A 15,848-nucleotide genomic window follows, 5' to 3' on the forward strand; every position below is an offset into this window, starting at 1 on the left:
TGGGACTAAGGGCCCAGCTCTCATACCACAAATCAGCACAGGGTGGCGCTGTCAACAAGGAGATCAAGCCTGACGGTGCGAGCAGTTGGTCCACCGTGATGGAGGAGTTACGTTGCTATTTGGATGAATAATAGTGATCTTCATCTGCCCGAGTCCCAGCTTCGAGGAGAGTGTGTCCCCTCAATCTTAACTTTATCCACAAATCTTTTGCCAGCACCTTAACTCACAGCAAGTCACACTCCTCTGTCACCTGCCCAGTGCTCACTGACGTCTTTAGCACTGGTTTGCTTTCACAGTGCTTCAAACCCCTGCATAGTGTCTCTATACTCTGCCTCTGGGATCTCCACCAGTCCCACAACTCTCTGAGATATCGGTGCTGTTCTAATTCTGAGCACAAGACCCGAAAGAACTGAGAATGCTGGAAATCAGAAACAAGAACAGAAACCGCTGGAAAAGCTCAGCAGGTCTGGCAGTGTCTGTGGAGTGAAATCAGAGTTAATGTTTCGGGTCCAGGGACCCTTCCTCCGGACTCCGAGCATCCCTGATTTTAATTGCTCCACTTAAAGAAAATCGACGTTTCGGGCATAAGCCCTTCTTCAGGAAAGGCTTATGCTGGAAACGTCGATTCTCCTGTTCCCTGGATGCTGCCTGACCTGCTGCGCTTTTCCAGCAACACATTTCCAGCTGTGATCTCCAGCATCTGCAGACCTCACTTTCTCCACTTAAAGAAAAGCCAGGAAAACAAGCTAATGACGCATACTTGGTCATGGTGTCGTTACAGCTGGGAATGACATCCTTCAGCCAATCATGTTTGCTCCTTTCGTCCAGAAATTATCAATTCTAATTCCATTTTATTACACACTGCTGGTATATTGAGTCAAAGAGTCAGGTGGGATTCGAGCCCCGATCTCCTGGCTCAGAGGTAGTGACATTACCACCGCCCCACAAGAGCCTTCTATGCTATTGTGTTTCAAGTTCTCATCAAAACTCTTCTCAAATACCTTGAGGATTCCCATCTCTTCCCCCCCTTTTCAGGTAATGAGTTAGGTAGTGGTCTGGCCTGCCTTGTATACCTCAAAACTGGGCTCGAGTTCAACTATTATATTCATTTCCAAGTATTACAAGGTTTATTTGAATGATATTAAGAAATACTGAACTCACTGGATGGGTCCTCACTACATTCTCATAACAGTATTGAAGACTTGCGCTCCAGAACTAGTCATACCTCTAAGGCCCCACAACAGCTCTTGTTCCAGCGCTGGCATCTACCTGACAATGTGGAAAATTGTCCAAGTATGTTCTGTACACAAAAAAGTAGGACAAATCCAACCTGGCCAATTACCGCTCCATCAGTCCCTTCTTGATCACCAGTTCAGTGGTGAAAAGTGTCATTAAAAGTGCTATCAAGCAGCTCCTACTCAGTAATGACCTGCTCAGTGTTGCCCAATCTGGGTTCTGCCAGGACCACTCAGCTCTTGATCTCATTACAGCCTTGGTTCAAACGTGGTCAAAAGAGCTTGAACTCCAGAGATGAGATGAGAGTGATAGCCCTTGACATCAAGACTGCGTTGGACTGAGTGTGGCATCAAGGAGCCCTTGCAAAACTGGAATCCATGGGAATCCAGGGTCTGGGGCGGGTGTGAGCTTCCAGGTGGTTGCCGTCATACCTGGCACATAGATGGTTGTGGTTGTTGGATGTCAGTCATCTCAGCTCCAGGACATCTCTGCAGGACTTCCTCAGGGCAGCGTCATAGGCCCAACCATCTTCAGCTGCTTCATCAATCACCTTCCCTCCACCACAAGGTCAGACATGGGGAAGTTCGTTGATGAATGCACAATGTTCAGCAACGTTTGCGACTCCTCAGATGCTGAAGCAGCCTGTGTTCACTGCAACAAGATTGGGACAATACCCAGGCTCGGACAGATAAGTCATAAGTAACATTTGTGACACACAAGTGCCAGCCAATGGCCATCTGAAACAAGAGAGAATTGACCCAACACCCCTTGGTGTACAATGGCCATCACTAAATACCCTATTATTTCCATACTAAGGGGCTACCATTGACCAGAAATTGAACTGGACCAGCCATGTAAATACAAAAGTAATTCAGATGTTGCCAATTCTGTTGTGGGTAACTCATCTCTTGACTCCCCAAAGCCTGTCCATCATCTACATATTTCAAATCTGGAGTGTGATGGAATACTCCTCATTTGCCAGGATGGATGCAGCTTCAACAAAACTCAAGAAGCTCAAAACCGTCTAGGTCAAAGCAGCCCACTTGATTTGTACTGCATCCACCACCCTTAACATTGACTCCCTCCACCATCCATGCTGAGTAGCAGCAGTGTGTACTATCTACAAGATGCACTGCAGAAATTCACCAGCAAGCTTCGACAGCATGTTCCAAACCCATAACCACTTCCACTTGAAGGACGAGAGCAGCATGGGCGAATAAGAAACAAAGATGCCAGTGGATTCAGCAGTAATCGTTGCAGTATGTTGATGGCTTTGATCAGGATTGATTCAATTAGACAGACCACCATCGTGGGCCCCTCTGTCCAGGCAAACCTTGATGGCTATCAGTGCAGACAAAATCCTGGGCTGGGGCAACTTCTTTCACTTTCAGGTCAAAGGTGAATTCCCTCCAGGACGGTGGTGGCCCCTTCAACACAGTTCATCGCCACGTTAAAAAAGGGGCAAGGAGGAATGGGTAAGAAATGCCAGAACATCAGCAGCACTCCGCTCCCAAGATGGAATTCTTAAAACGAAATACCTGTGTACGTTTCTGAAATAGGTAGCCATGATGTGCAGGTGTCAGGGTTGAACTGGGGTGGACAAAGTCAGAAGTCAGGTTATAGTCCAAAAGGTTTATTTGAAATCACAAGCTTTCAGAGCATTCCTCTTTTGTCATGTTCAAATAAACCTGTCGGACTATAACCTGGTGTTGTGTGAGTCCTGACTATGTTTCAGAAAGCCTTCCACCACAGCCAGAATAGATTTGTTTCACATTGTGATTATTGCCAGGGGTTTTTGACCAATTAATTTTGCAACAAAACATCATGACCCTTCGCTGCCTTTCCCCCAGCAACTGTTGACTTTACCTGTGCATAGATCATTCAAGGTCTGTCTGTGTGAAGCCCGTACTGTTGGCGGTGTAGGTTCTGCGGAGATATTTAAAAGCCTGTTCATGAGATCTGGGCATCCTTGACTGAACCAGTATTTATTGTCCATCTCTAATAGCCCTGGAAATGTTAATGTCGAGTTGTTTTCTCAAAATGCTGCAGTTGATCGATTATATGTGCACCCAAGAGAAAGTGAGGATTGCAGATGCTGGAGATCAGAGTCGAAGAGTGTGGTGCTGAAAAAGCACAGCCAGTTAGACAGCATCCGAGGAGCAGGACAGTCAATGTTTCAGGCATCAGCCCTTCATCAGGGTGCTTTTCCAGCACCACACTCTTCAACTCTGTACGTACACCCACAGCGCTGTCAAGGACAGAGTCCTGAAATTTTGTACCTGTGACAGTGAAGGACAGGTGATATATTTCTAAGTCAGGATGGTGACTAGCTTGGAAGGGAACTTACAGGTGGTGATGTTTCCATGGCTGCAAGCATGGCTGGCTGGAACAGCATTTATTACTTGTCCCGAGCTGCCCTTGAGAACGTGGTTGTTGAGTGCTTTTTCAAGCCATCTTCTGGAATTAGATTCACTGTACCCTTAGAGAGAGAGTTCCAGGATTTTGACCCAGCAACACTGAAGGAGCAGCTATATATTTCCAGGTCTGGATGGTGAATGGCTTGGAAGAGAACTTTCAATTAGTGATGGCCCCAAGTATTTGCTGTTCTTCCCCTTCCAGATGGAAGTGATCATGGGCTTGGAAGGTGCTGGCGAATTTCTGCAGTGCACCTTATTGATAGTACACACTGCTACTACTGAGCATTGGTGGTGGTGGAGGGACTGGATGCTTGTGGATGTGTTGCTTGTCATGATTGTAATGAGATCAGTCAACTGGATGTCACAGAACATGAATTCCCTGGCTGGGGCTGTTAATCTGGTCCAATCAGGGAGCCCTGGCTGACATAAAAAGGTTGTGTGTCAGGGATACTGACGCTCTAGTGTCTGATTCTGTATGAGGCAGTAATATTGGTGAGGCCTCTTCTGAACTGTGTCCAGTTCCGGTCACCCAGTTATAGGAAGGATATTATTAAGCTAGAGAGGGTTCGGAAGAGATTTTCCAGGATGTTGCCAGAATTGGAAGGCTTGAGTTATAAAGAAAGGCTGGGATTTTTTTTCACTGGAGTGCAGGAGGTTGAGAGATGAACTTATAGAGGTTTATAAAATCATGAGAGGTATAGAAGGGTTAATAGCAGGCATCTTTTTCCAAGGATGGGGCATTTCAATTTTTAATGTGAGAGAAGAGAGATTTAAAAAAGACATGCTGGACAAAGTGGAATGAACTTCCTGAGGAAGTGATCGATGCTGGTACAGTTACAACATTTAAAAGACTTTTAGATAAGAATCGACGTTTCGGGCATGAGCCTTGGATGCTGCCTGACCTGCTGCGCTTTTCCAGCAACACATTTTCAGCTGTGATCTCCAGCATCTGCCGTCCTCACTTTCTCCACTTTTAGATAAGGACATGAATAGGAAAGGATTGGATGGATGTGGGCCAAGAGCAGGCAGTTGGGACTAGTTTAGTTCGGGATTATGTTTGGCATGGACTGGTTTGACTGAAGGATCTGTTTCCTTGTTGTGTGACTCTATAACTGTTCATGTGTAAATAAAGGCTGATTTGGTGATGGGATACCGGCCTCTATAGAATTATTTCAGTGTCAGTCAAGCAGGCTACTTTGTCCTGGATAATGTCAAGCTTTGATAGTGTTGTCGGAGCTGCACTCGCTCTGGAATTCCTAGATTCTGAGAGATCCTATGTTCCCTGCCATCCTCAATCATTGGGAATGGGAGATAGAGCCGGTCACACCTCAACAATAATTCTGAAGGTGATTGTGTCAGGATAAAGAGAAGAGGTTGCTGTTTACTTTGCTGGCTACAAGATTCAAATCAATTCTTTTGAGCAATTCTTTGCTGCAATCATAGATCGTTAGCTAACAGGAGCCTATGAGACAGGACAGGACAGGTCCAGATGATAGAGGATGCCATACTGACAGAAAGAAGACAATAAGATATTGGACAGTGGGAAGGTCAAGAACAGTAAAGGGAATATACAACACACCTTTGCAAACATAGAATTCTGTTGAAACACAGTGGTCCCTAGACTGATAGAAGTTGCATTGAAAGAGTTTGAAGCCAAGTGTCAGGAATGAGTTACTGCTCGGCTGATTCAGCCAAGAAAGTCCTCAGAAAAGAGAGCAAACAGAATCCAAGAAGGATCTAAAGATTTGCGTCAATGCAGCTTTGAGGCTCAGAATGAATTTGTGAAGGACGTGCACTGTGGTATTTAAGATAATCTTTTGACTGAATTATCTCGGTGTTTGGAAGGTTTGACACATCAATTGATAAGTGTAAACGGTCCTCAGATGGTTAGCTGTTGCCAGATGATAATTACATAACATCAATTCATCGCCTTTCAGGCAAGGCTTTTTAACCCTTTCCTCTTGGCCGAGGACAAATGTTCTTTCTGAACCACATGCTAGGTCTGTGTCTACCCTTTCAGGCAGAGTGAGAGACATCAATACTGCTCTGGTCTGACCTTGCCCAACACCATCACTGTAGATTTAGAGTCTCATGGTTTGCCAGTGCATATCAACATTGTGAACTGGCACATGGTTACTCATGGACAAGTGACACCTTGTGATTTAACCCTCCTAACTTACTTCTAACTTCATCTGTTCAGCAATTGTATCATTTGCTAAACGCAATGTGAGAAAGTTACACTTGCACTGAATTTCACTGCTCACCTGAATGCATGTTTGAGTTTACAGAAACAAAGACAGAAGTTGCTGGAAAAGCTCAGCAAGTCTGGCAGCACCTGTGAAGAAAAGTCAGAGTTAACATTTCAGGACTGGATGATTGGAAGGGTCACTGGACCTGAAACTGCTTGGAGTATTCTCTATGTGGTCTCACCAGCACCTTTCCCGAGAGAACATTACAAGCCTTCAGCCCACGATGTTGTGCCAACCTTTTATCCTACTCTAAGATTAAATGAACCTACTGACCCTTCATTTTACTATCATCCATGTGCCTATCCAAGAGTCGCTTAAATGTCCCTGAAACATTAATTGATTTCTCTTCACAGGTGCTGCCAGACCTGCTGAGCTTTTCCAGCAACTTCTATCTTTGTTTCTGATTTCTAGCACCCGCAGTTCTTTCGGTTTTTATTTTGCTTTTACAGGATTGTGGGCTGTCAAACCTGCAGTCCAATTTCATCTACAGCACCATTTCTTCACCCCGAGAGGCACAGATGGAGTGGATTGCCAGAGACTTTTTCCCAGGGTGGAAATGGCTATAATGAGGGGGCATAATTTTAAGGTGATTGGAGGAAGGTTTAGGGGAGATGTCAGAGGTAGGTTCTTTACACAGAGTGTGGTGGGTGCATAGAATGCACTGCCAGCGGTGGGAGTAGAGTCAGATACATTAGAGACAATTACGCGACTCTCGGATATGCACATGGAAGATAGTGAAATGAAGGGTATGTAGGTTAGTTTAATCTTAGAGAAGGATAAAAGGTTGGCACAACATTGACAGCCGAAGGTCTGTAATGTTCCCTCGGGAAAGATGCTGGTGGGACCACATAGGGAATACTCCAAGCAGTTTTGGCCCCTTACCTAAGAAAATATATTATTTCATTTGAGGGAGTTCACAAAGATTCACTGGGATTATCCCTGGAATGGAGGGATTGCTTCATGAACAAGATTAAACAGGTTGGGACTCCACTCATTGGAGTTTAGAAGACTAAGGGGTGATCTCATTGAGATGTAAAGAATTCTTACTGAAGGGTCTGTTTCCATGCTATACATCTCTGTGACTATGACTTTATGACTTGACAGGGTCAATGCCGAGAGGATGTTTCTCCTCATGGGAGAGTTTCAGATAAGAGGGCACAGTCTCAGAATAAAGGGGCACCAGTTTAAGACTGAGATGAAGAGGAATTCTTCTGTCAGAGAGCGGAGACTCTTTGGAACACCTTGCCACAGAAAGCCCTGGAGGCAGAAACCTTGTGTGGATTTAAGGCTGAGATGGATTCTTGATCATTGTTGTGGTGCTGTTCACCAAGCTGGGAATTTGTGTTGCGTCCCCTGTCTAGGTGACATCCTCAGTGCTTGGGAGCCTCCTGTGATGTGCTTCTGTGATGTTTCCTCCGGCACTTATAGTGGCTTGAATCTGCCGCTTCCGGTTGTCAGTTCCAGCTGTCTGCTGCAGTGGTCGGTATATTGGGTCCAGGTCAATGTGCTTATTGATTGAATCTGTGGATGAGTGCCATGCCTCTAGGAATTCCCTGGCTGTTCTCTGTTTGGCTTGTCCTATAATAGTAGTATTGTCCCAGTCGAACTCCTGTTGCTTGTCATCTGAGTGTGTGGCTAATAAGGATAGCTGGTCAAGTCGTTTTGTGTTGTATCTGCCGCTTCCGGTTGTCAGTTCCAGCTGTCCGCTGCAGTGGCCGGTATATTGGGTCCAGTATATTATATCACGATAAATGCCGGAGGAAAGATCACAGAAGCGCTTCACAGGAGGCTCCCAAGCACTGAGGATGTCACCTAGACAGGGGACGAAACGTCTGCAACACAAATTCCCAGCTCGGCGAACAGAACCACAACAGCGAGCACCCGAGCTACAAATCTTCTCACAAACTTTGAAGATTCTTGATCAGTTGGGGAATCAAGGGTTACAGGGGACGTGGATATGAGGCATGTCGGATCAGCTATGATCCTATTGAATGCCAGAAAAGACTGGATGGGCCGAATGTTCCTATTTCTTACATCCTGACTACCTTCAATCTGTTTCACACCGCAAACGAGGAAAGAGTGACAGACAGGTGTGGGGGTATGGAGCCCAGGATCTTGGCAACCTCGTGGCAATGGTGCAATAATTAAAATCAGAAATGTACAACAGCCCAAAATGGGAGAAATACTCATGCAGTAACCCACAGAGTTCGACAGGCGGGTGCAGAGCGACCAGGAGGCGAGACCATGGAGGGATTTGATGAGGATTTTAAAAGTTCGAAAACCACGGAAATCTGAACCGAACACAGAATGCTGGAGAAACTCAGCAGGTCTGGCAGTGCCTATGGAGAGTAAAACGTTTGCAGTCCGCTGTGACACTTCTTCAGAAGTTGAGAATTATATATTTGAAGCTTTACTTAACCCTGGATCATTAGCTGAGACCCCTGTATCTGGGGAACTCTCCTCAACCTCTCCTTCCAGCCTGATACAGATACATAAACAATACACACTATGAACTTATTTCCTGACCATGCATGACATCTTTAATACCTTTGACAACCCCGCAGGCTGACCAGCGATGAATGTCTGTAGTAATTGATAAAACCTTGAAGTATCCTTGGTGATAAAGCTGCACTTTACAACTCCATCAACAGTACATTAAAAGATCAAAGCGAGGAAAGGTCCACTTGCACACACACATACACCTTCACTGCCTTACAAGGTCACCTGCCTAAAACATGTGCGAATGTTTGCAATTTAAGATCCAGCTGGGGGATCGGGAGCAATGTCAAACCTTCACATTTCCTGTTAGTTTGCTTTAGTGACCGTGCTTTTTTAAAACAAAAATCCCATTGCTTCGTATCTAAGCAACCCCCTCTCTCTCTGTGGTAGGGAACTGAGAAATTACACACCATGCTACAATTAATCGGCATCTGTACTTTTTCTGTAACTGTTCAGTCGGACTTTTGCAATTTCACCTCCCCAGTATTTGCAATTTAGTGATTTTTATGTCATCCCTCTCAGTAAGCTGCTGTTGCCATCTGGTGAATGGATTAGCCTGATACCATTGGTCAGAAAATAATAAAGCCAGGATTTGCAGGCTGATTGGTTTAGCTTATGAATGAGTGTGACCAATCGGTTCAGCACCTGCTCTGAGTCACCCATTGGTTTATAAAAACAAAGTGTGGCACTGAGTGACCAGGAGACTGGACTGTGCAGAGTGACCAGGAGGTTGAATAACACTTCACAGAGTGATCAGGAGTCTGTGCAGAGTGACCAGGAGACTGGACTGTGTAGAGTGACCAGGAGGCTGAATAACACATCACAGAGTGACCAGGAGACTGACCACAGTGACCGGGGGTCTGGACTATACCAAGTGGCTGGAGAATGATCCATTGAGTGAACAGAAGACTGGAGATTGTTGTACAGAGTGATCAGGACTACTCACCTTTCCAAGTAAATATGTCTTAAATTTGCAATTTATACCGAATTGTGAGTTGTAGATATTGTGAAGTAAGATTGTGTGACAAATTGCAGAAATAATAAACATACAGAACTGCTATTCAATTAGCAAATGAATTTCAATGCAGCTAAATGGGAGGTGGGGTGTTTTGTTTGGAACAATGAGGAATCAATATTTTGCTTGGATAGAGTCTAAAAGGGGTAGAGGAATCTGGGCTGTCGACAGGCGCATGTCTCAAAGTAGCAAGATGGGTTAATATTGATAACATAAAAATACAAGATGGAGTTTACTTCTTGAAGACTATGACTGAAAGAACGAGAAAGTCCAGTTTAATTTGGATTGTAACAAAAACAGAAGTTGCTGGAAAGGCTGAGCAGGTCTGGCAGCACCTGTGGAGAGAAATCAAAGTTAATGTTTTGGGTCTGGTGACCCTTCCTCAGAACTGATGGTAGATAGGAAAATGTTGGATTTTATGCAGAGGATTGGGGGTTGGGGGGGCTGGTGGTGGTGGTGGGAAGGAGTAAATGATAGAGTGGGGGTGGGGGGGGGGCAGGGCCCAAAGACAGAGAAAAACAGTCGGACCGACAAAAGTGTGGACAACAGCCTGGCTCAGAGAGTGAATAGTCATTACTGGGGGCTAACAATGGGTTTTGTGTAATAGATAACAAGATGTAATATGATAACAAGACCAGGCATGGGGTAAGGACTTGGGAAAGTTCAAGCCCTAAAGTTATTGAACTTGATACTGAGTCCAGATGGCTGCAGGGTCCCCAAGCGGAAAATGAGATGTGATTCTTCCAGCTTGCACTGAACTTCCCTGGAACACTGCAGCAAGCCTGAGACAGAGATATTGGCCAGGGAACAGGGTGGTATGTTAATGGAAGGCAACTGGGAATTTGGATTGAACCTTGTCTGGATCTCACATGAAGCACAGTGAATTGTTCTGGTCTCCATCTTATGAGAAAGCTAGAGCCTCTCAGTTCCAGTATCATCCTTCTGAATCTTTTTACAATTTCAGGCAAGACTGGGGCAAGGGTTCTTTTCTCTCAAGAGGTGAAAGCTCAGAGATGACATGAGAGAACCTGAAAATGGTAGCAGGGGCACAGAAAAGTGGCTCCTAATTCCACGGAATGCAAAACCTGGAACCACAAGTATGAGGAAGTCACTAATAAATCCAGTCTGGAAATCAAGAGAACTCTTTCAGCTGCGGGAATGTGCACCGTGCTGCTGTTGGAAATAGTTGAGGCAAGCAAAGTAGGGACGTTTAAGGGGGACCCAGCTAAGGGAGAGAGGCGATCCAATGGATATACTGGTGGCATTACATGAAGAGGTATATGAGGAGATTTGTGTGGAGTATTAACCTGACAGCAGACAAATGGGCTAAGTTGCCTGGTCTGTAAATATGTTGTAATTTGCTGACTCGCTGCACATTGAACAAAATTTTACTCCATGATTAAAATAGGAAGAATGTTGTACTGAGTGAGTGACCACACACTGGACAGCTATGAAATGGGGCGCCATGACTCTGGTGAATCTTGTACTGAGTGCACAGGCAAGATCCGGCAGATCCTGCAAATCGAAAATAAAATCAGAAAATGGTGGAAAAATGCTCAGTGGGTCTTAGAGTCATAGAGGTCTACAGCACAGAATAAAGTCTTTTGATCCAACGAGTCTTTGCCAATCGAAAACAGGCTCTTAACTATTTTGATCCCATTTTCCAGCACTTGGTCCATAGTCTTATGTGCTTTGGCATCACAAGTGTACATCTAAATGCTTCTTAAATGTTGTGAGGGTTTCTGACTACTCTTACTACTCTGACAGGCAGTCCGTTCCAGATTCCCACCACCCTCTGGGTGAAAAGAGTTTTCCTCATGCCTCCTTTTCAATCCATCTGGCAGAAGCTGGTGTAATTGGGACAGTTTGAGCGTTACAGGCTGAATGTGTCAAAACTGGGAAACAGGTGAAATGGTGTAGGTCCCAAAGTGGGGAAAGAAGATACAGGAAGGTCTATGACAGGGTGAAAGGCAGGATGTTGCTGTTAGAAGGCTGAAAGCTAGAAGGTGTGTTGTTGATTTCAACAATCAACCTGATATTGATCTATTATTGATGAATAATAGCAGAATCACCACTAATAGTATGATGCCCCAGTGCCGGTCAGGGGGGTTTAAGGTTAGAAGTCACACAACACCAGGTTATAGTCCAAGAGGTTTATTTTAACTTACAAGCTTTTGGAGTGCTGCTCCTTTGTCAGGTGGAGTCAACACCAATAATTGCTGTGTTCCCATAGTCTTACCAGACCATAGGGACCGCTAGGAGAAAGTGAGGACTGCAGATGCTGGAGATCAGAGCTGAAAATGTGTTGCTGGAAAAGTGCAGCAGGTCAGGCAGCATCCAAGGAGCAGGAGAATCAACATTTTGGGCATGAGCCCTTCTTCAGGAATCATAGGGACTGCTCCCTCGTTAGAGAGAGAAGCAACTGGTGGTGATTTAACCTGAGGGCCAGCAGACCTCAGGTGAAGGAAGAGGAGAGTCCTACATAGTAGCTTTAAACTGGTGATAGCAATTGAACTCACATTGTTGGCATCATACTACTCTATAAACCAGTAATCCAGCCAACTGAGCTAAACCGATTCCCAACCCTAATAATAGCCATTGAACAAAGTGTAAAAATAAGTGATGATTTTGAAATTGTTGAGTTCAATGATGAGTCCTGAAGGCTCTCCAGTTGAAAGATGAGGTGAAGCTGGGCTTGATGGAATACTAAGGAGGTCAAGGACAGGTAGGTGAGAGTGGCAGCAAATGAGCTATGAGGAGAGTTTGGAAAAACATGGATTGTTTTCACTTGAACATCGAAGGATGAGGGGTGACCTGACAGAAATTTAGAAAAGGCCAGGATAGAACGGATAGTCAGTCTTTTTTCTGGAGTAGAAATGTCAATTGCTAAGGGACATAGATTTAAGGTAAAATGAGGTAAATTTAAAGGAGATGCCAGGGGCACTTTTATTTTATACAGAAGGTGATAAGTGACTGGAATGCCCTGTTAGAGGAGGCAGTGGAGGCACATAGAATAGCAACGCTTGAGAGGCGTCTTGGCAGATAGATGAATACAGGGAGCTGAACAGTGTAGAGGTAAAAGGTTTTTAGTTGAGAAAGGTGTCATGTGTCAGTGCAGTCTTGGTGGGCCAAAGAGCCTGTTCCTGGACTGTGCTGATCTTTGTTCAAAGTAGAGAAACAAAATGACAGGTGACTGGAGGCTCAGGGTCAGACACGTGGACCAAATAGGGATATTTCGCAGTCTGCATTTGTTTTCCCCATTGTAGAGGGCACTTTGTTGTGGGCAGTTGGGTACAGTAGAGTAGATTGAAAGCAGGCACAAAGACGTTACTGACTAATTAGGAGGAGTGTTTGAGGCTGGTGTTGTATCTCTCGTTCCTGCATCAACAGGTGTTTTGTGAAGAGAGTGGGCTATTAGGGGTGACTGAGGAGTGGTCCAAGGCATTGTCGAGGGAATGGTCCCTTTTGGAATGCTGAGGTGGAGGTGAAGGAAAGATGTGTTTACTGGTATGGTATCATACTGGAGGCAGGGGAGACAGTGGAGGATGATTGAATGTAGGGGTTGGTGGAATGGAAGGTGATGCCTAAGGGGAGCCTTATCATGACTCTGGGGAGTAGGGGGACCTGTGAGAGCAGGTGTATGGCTAATGGGATGAATCCAATCAACCATGGAGGAGGGAAATCTTCTTTGAACACATTTTCTGAAGGCAGTCTTGCTTTTCACCTCTTCTAGGCTCACCTTCATACCCATATCATCTTGTTTTTCCTTGCACTGTCACATCTTCTGTCATATAGTCTGACCTGCCTTCCACCCGATCATAGATACTCCCCATTGTTCTTTCTTCTAAGCTCCTTCCTCTTTCCCTGCCTCTGCATCTGCTCAAAATCTTATCACATTGATTGCCTTGTCTGGCTCCCATGTTTCTAGTTGATGACTTTTCAATTATTTTGTTTCCCTCAATTTGATCTGCTGGACATTTTTAGCATTTTCTGTCTGAGACTGAATAAATTTCCATTGAGTGACCAGGTTAACGTGGTGCTCTATAAGACAGGTAGCTGGTGGGAAAGAACTCATCCTACAATTGCTCTCTATGCTTACTATCTGAACCTATTGTTGCAGAGCACCCTTTTTGCCTTGGAAGGTGTTGTCACCCTAGGGCAGCAGTGCCTGCATTGAGATTTGCCTACAGATGCCTCACAGCACCAGGCACCTGGGCTCAATTCCATCCTCGGGTGACTGTTTGTCTGTGTGGAGTTTGCATGCTCTCCCCATGTCTCTGTGGGTTTCCTCTGAGTGCTCTGGTTTCCTCCCACAGTCCAAAGATGTGCAGATTAGGTGACTTGGCATGCTAAATTGCTCACAATGTCCAGGGATGTGCAGGCGAGGTCGATTAGCCATGGGGAATGCGGGGTTACAGGGATTGGGTGGGATGGTCTTCAGACGGGCAGTGTGGACTCAATAGACCAAATGGCCTGCTTCCATTGGATTTGATGATTCTGTGTATATGTAAGAACCTCTCAGATAGTGTTGTCTCCATCCTTTCTGCTTTGTTTTGGGAGGCCAGAGTTATTGGGTGGATTCTCACATACTCAAAGTAATTCTTATCTTCCTTCTGTTTGCAGACTGACAGTGAATCTTCCAGTCAGCCCGTTTCGAATTCCTCCTGGTCTCCTGCTCCACCAGGCCGGATTGGAGCCCTGCAACAAGGACCATGCTTTATATTAACATCTTGACCCCTGACTGTGTCCCTGACTTTTTCATCCCACCCAAGTTCACTCCCCAGCAAACTCTTCAAAGACTGGCTCCGGGTATGAGTCCGTCCACTGCAGAGCAAGGCCTCGGGGAGTGTTGCACCGCAGTGCCTGAATGTCGGGGTCACTTGAGCCATGAGATAGCTCCAGAGGATGGTTTTGCAGTTGGAGACAGCACAGATTGGGACCCCACGTCCCAGGCTGCCCTGTCACTGCCACATTTTCCCCGGGCCCACACCCCTTACGGTTTCTGCCGGTTACTGGAGAGCCCACACACCAGGCGGAAGGAGTCAATCTTCCATGACCAGGAAATCTCCGTAGGGTCAGTGTTCCCCTTCGCCCAGCTCCCTGCCCCTGGTCCTGCAGGCAGCAAGCCAGGCACCTCTCCCGAATCACCCCCTGCCACTCTATCCCGGGCGCTGAGCAGCCTCCTCATTTGGAGCCAGAAGAAGGTACCGGGCGGCTCAGCGAGGAAAGGGCCACAGAGATGCAACTCCCTCTCCAGCTCCACGGATAGCAGCCCAGACCACAGCCCCAGGTCAGCTGGTGCTCCCTTCGCCCCAGGAACGGTGACCCTCGGGCGCAGCCTGACCAAGGAGAGCACTGTCGCACTGGGGGACACTGGCATCTTGCGGCTGCGGACTGAGTATTGTGGCGGCAGACAGCGGGTCTGGATCCGCCTGCTGAGTTTGGAGGGTCTGTACGAGCAGTACACTGATTGCCAGACCATCAGCTGCTGCCTGACCCTCGACCTGCAACCGGGTAAAGGTCAGAAGCAGCAAACTGCCACCGTTCGCAGAAGCAGGAATCCAATCTTCAACCAGGACTTCTTCTTCTTTGGAATCCCTGAGGAAGAGTTGCACTCCAAGTTTTTTAAAATCAAAGTTATTAATAAAGCCTCCAGGATGAAAAGGGGCTGTATACTGGGAGTGTGCCAGTTGTGTTTAGCCAGTCTTTTACCGCTGTAGGTGCTGCATAAAATGTGTCGTGCTCCCTCTTTTCAAGTGCTGTTTTTATTTAAATTAACATTAAAGACAAATCCGTTCTGAGTCAGTTGTTGTGATGTGAATGTTAAACCAACAAAACCCAGGCTTGGGAGCAGAGGTTTGTCATTGTGTTGTGGCTAGTTATTCGGGGAATTCTTGAGAATTTATCACTGAGAGTGCGAGAGATGTACTGCACGGAAACAGACCCTTCAGTTCAACTCATCCATGCTAACCAGATATGCTAATTAATCTAGTCCCATTTGCCAGTAATTGGCTGACTTCCTTCCAAGCCCTTCCTAATCATGTACCCATCCTTTTAACTATTGTAATTGTACCAGTCGCCACCACTTTCTATGGCAGCTCATTCCAAACACACTCTACATGAACAACGTGCTCCTTAGGTGCCTTATAAACAGAAATGAGGAGGCTGTTTAAGGAGCACTTGTGAGTGTTGGATAACGCTGTCCCATTGAGACAGGCAAGGAATAATAAGGTGAAGGGGTCTTGGATGACAAGGGCAAAGGAGCTTCTCCTCAAGAGGAAGAAGGAAACTTGCTTAAGGTTGAGGAAGCAAGGCTCTGACACAGCTTTCGAGGGTATCTAGGGAAGAACTCAAAAATGGACTGAAGAAAGCTAGGAAGGGGCATGAGAATGCCTTGGCGGGAAGGATTAGGCAAAACCCACTTATGTGAGG

The 15,848-nt window shown here is 45.9% G+C and overlaps 1 protein-coding gene across 1 annotated transcript; it reads left to right on the top strand.

Annotated features, from left to right (window-relative positions):
* Nucleotides 1-9,122: 9,122 nt before the first annotated feature.
* On the top strand, nt 9,123-15,211 carry LOC122542663 (C2 calcium-dependent domain-containing protein 4C). The gene is made up of 2 exons (XM_043680653.2): nt 9,123-9,355; nt 14,040-15,211. Exon 2 carries the CDS (start codon nt 14,129-14,131, stop codon nt 15,134-15,136), a length of 1,008 nt encoding a protein of 335 aa, XP_043536588.1. The 5' UTR covers nt 9,123-9,355; nt 14,040-14,128; the 3' UTR covers nt 15,137-15,211.
* Nucleotides 15,212-15,848: the final 637 nt, after the last annotated feature.

Source organism: Chiloscyllium plagiosum, unplaced genomic scaffold, assembly GCF_037043375.1.
Source record: "Chiloscyllium plagiosum isolate Xiang-an unplaced genomic scaffold, Cpla_swu_hap1 HiC_scaffold_42, whole genome shotgun sequence".
NCBI classification, from domain to species: Eukaryota; Metazoa; Chordata; class Chondrichthyes; order Orectolobiformes; family Hemiscylliidae; genus Chiloscyllium; species Chiloscyllium plagiosum.

What these genes read in the sequence shown, in the direction of transcription:
- LOC122542663 (XM_043680653.2), top strand. Translation starts at nt 14,129, where the DNA reads ATGCTTTATATTAACATCTTGACCCCTGACTGTGTCCCTGACTTTTTC.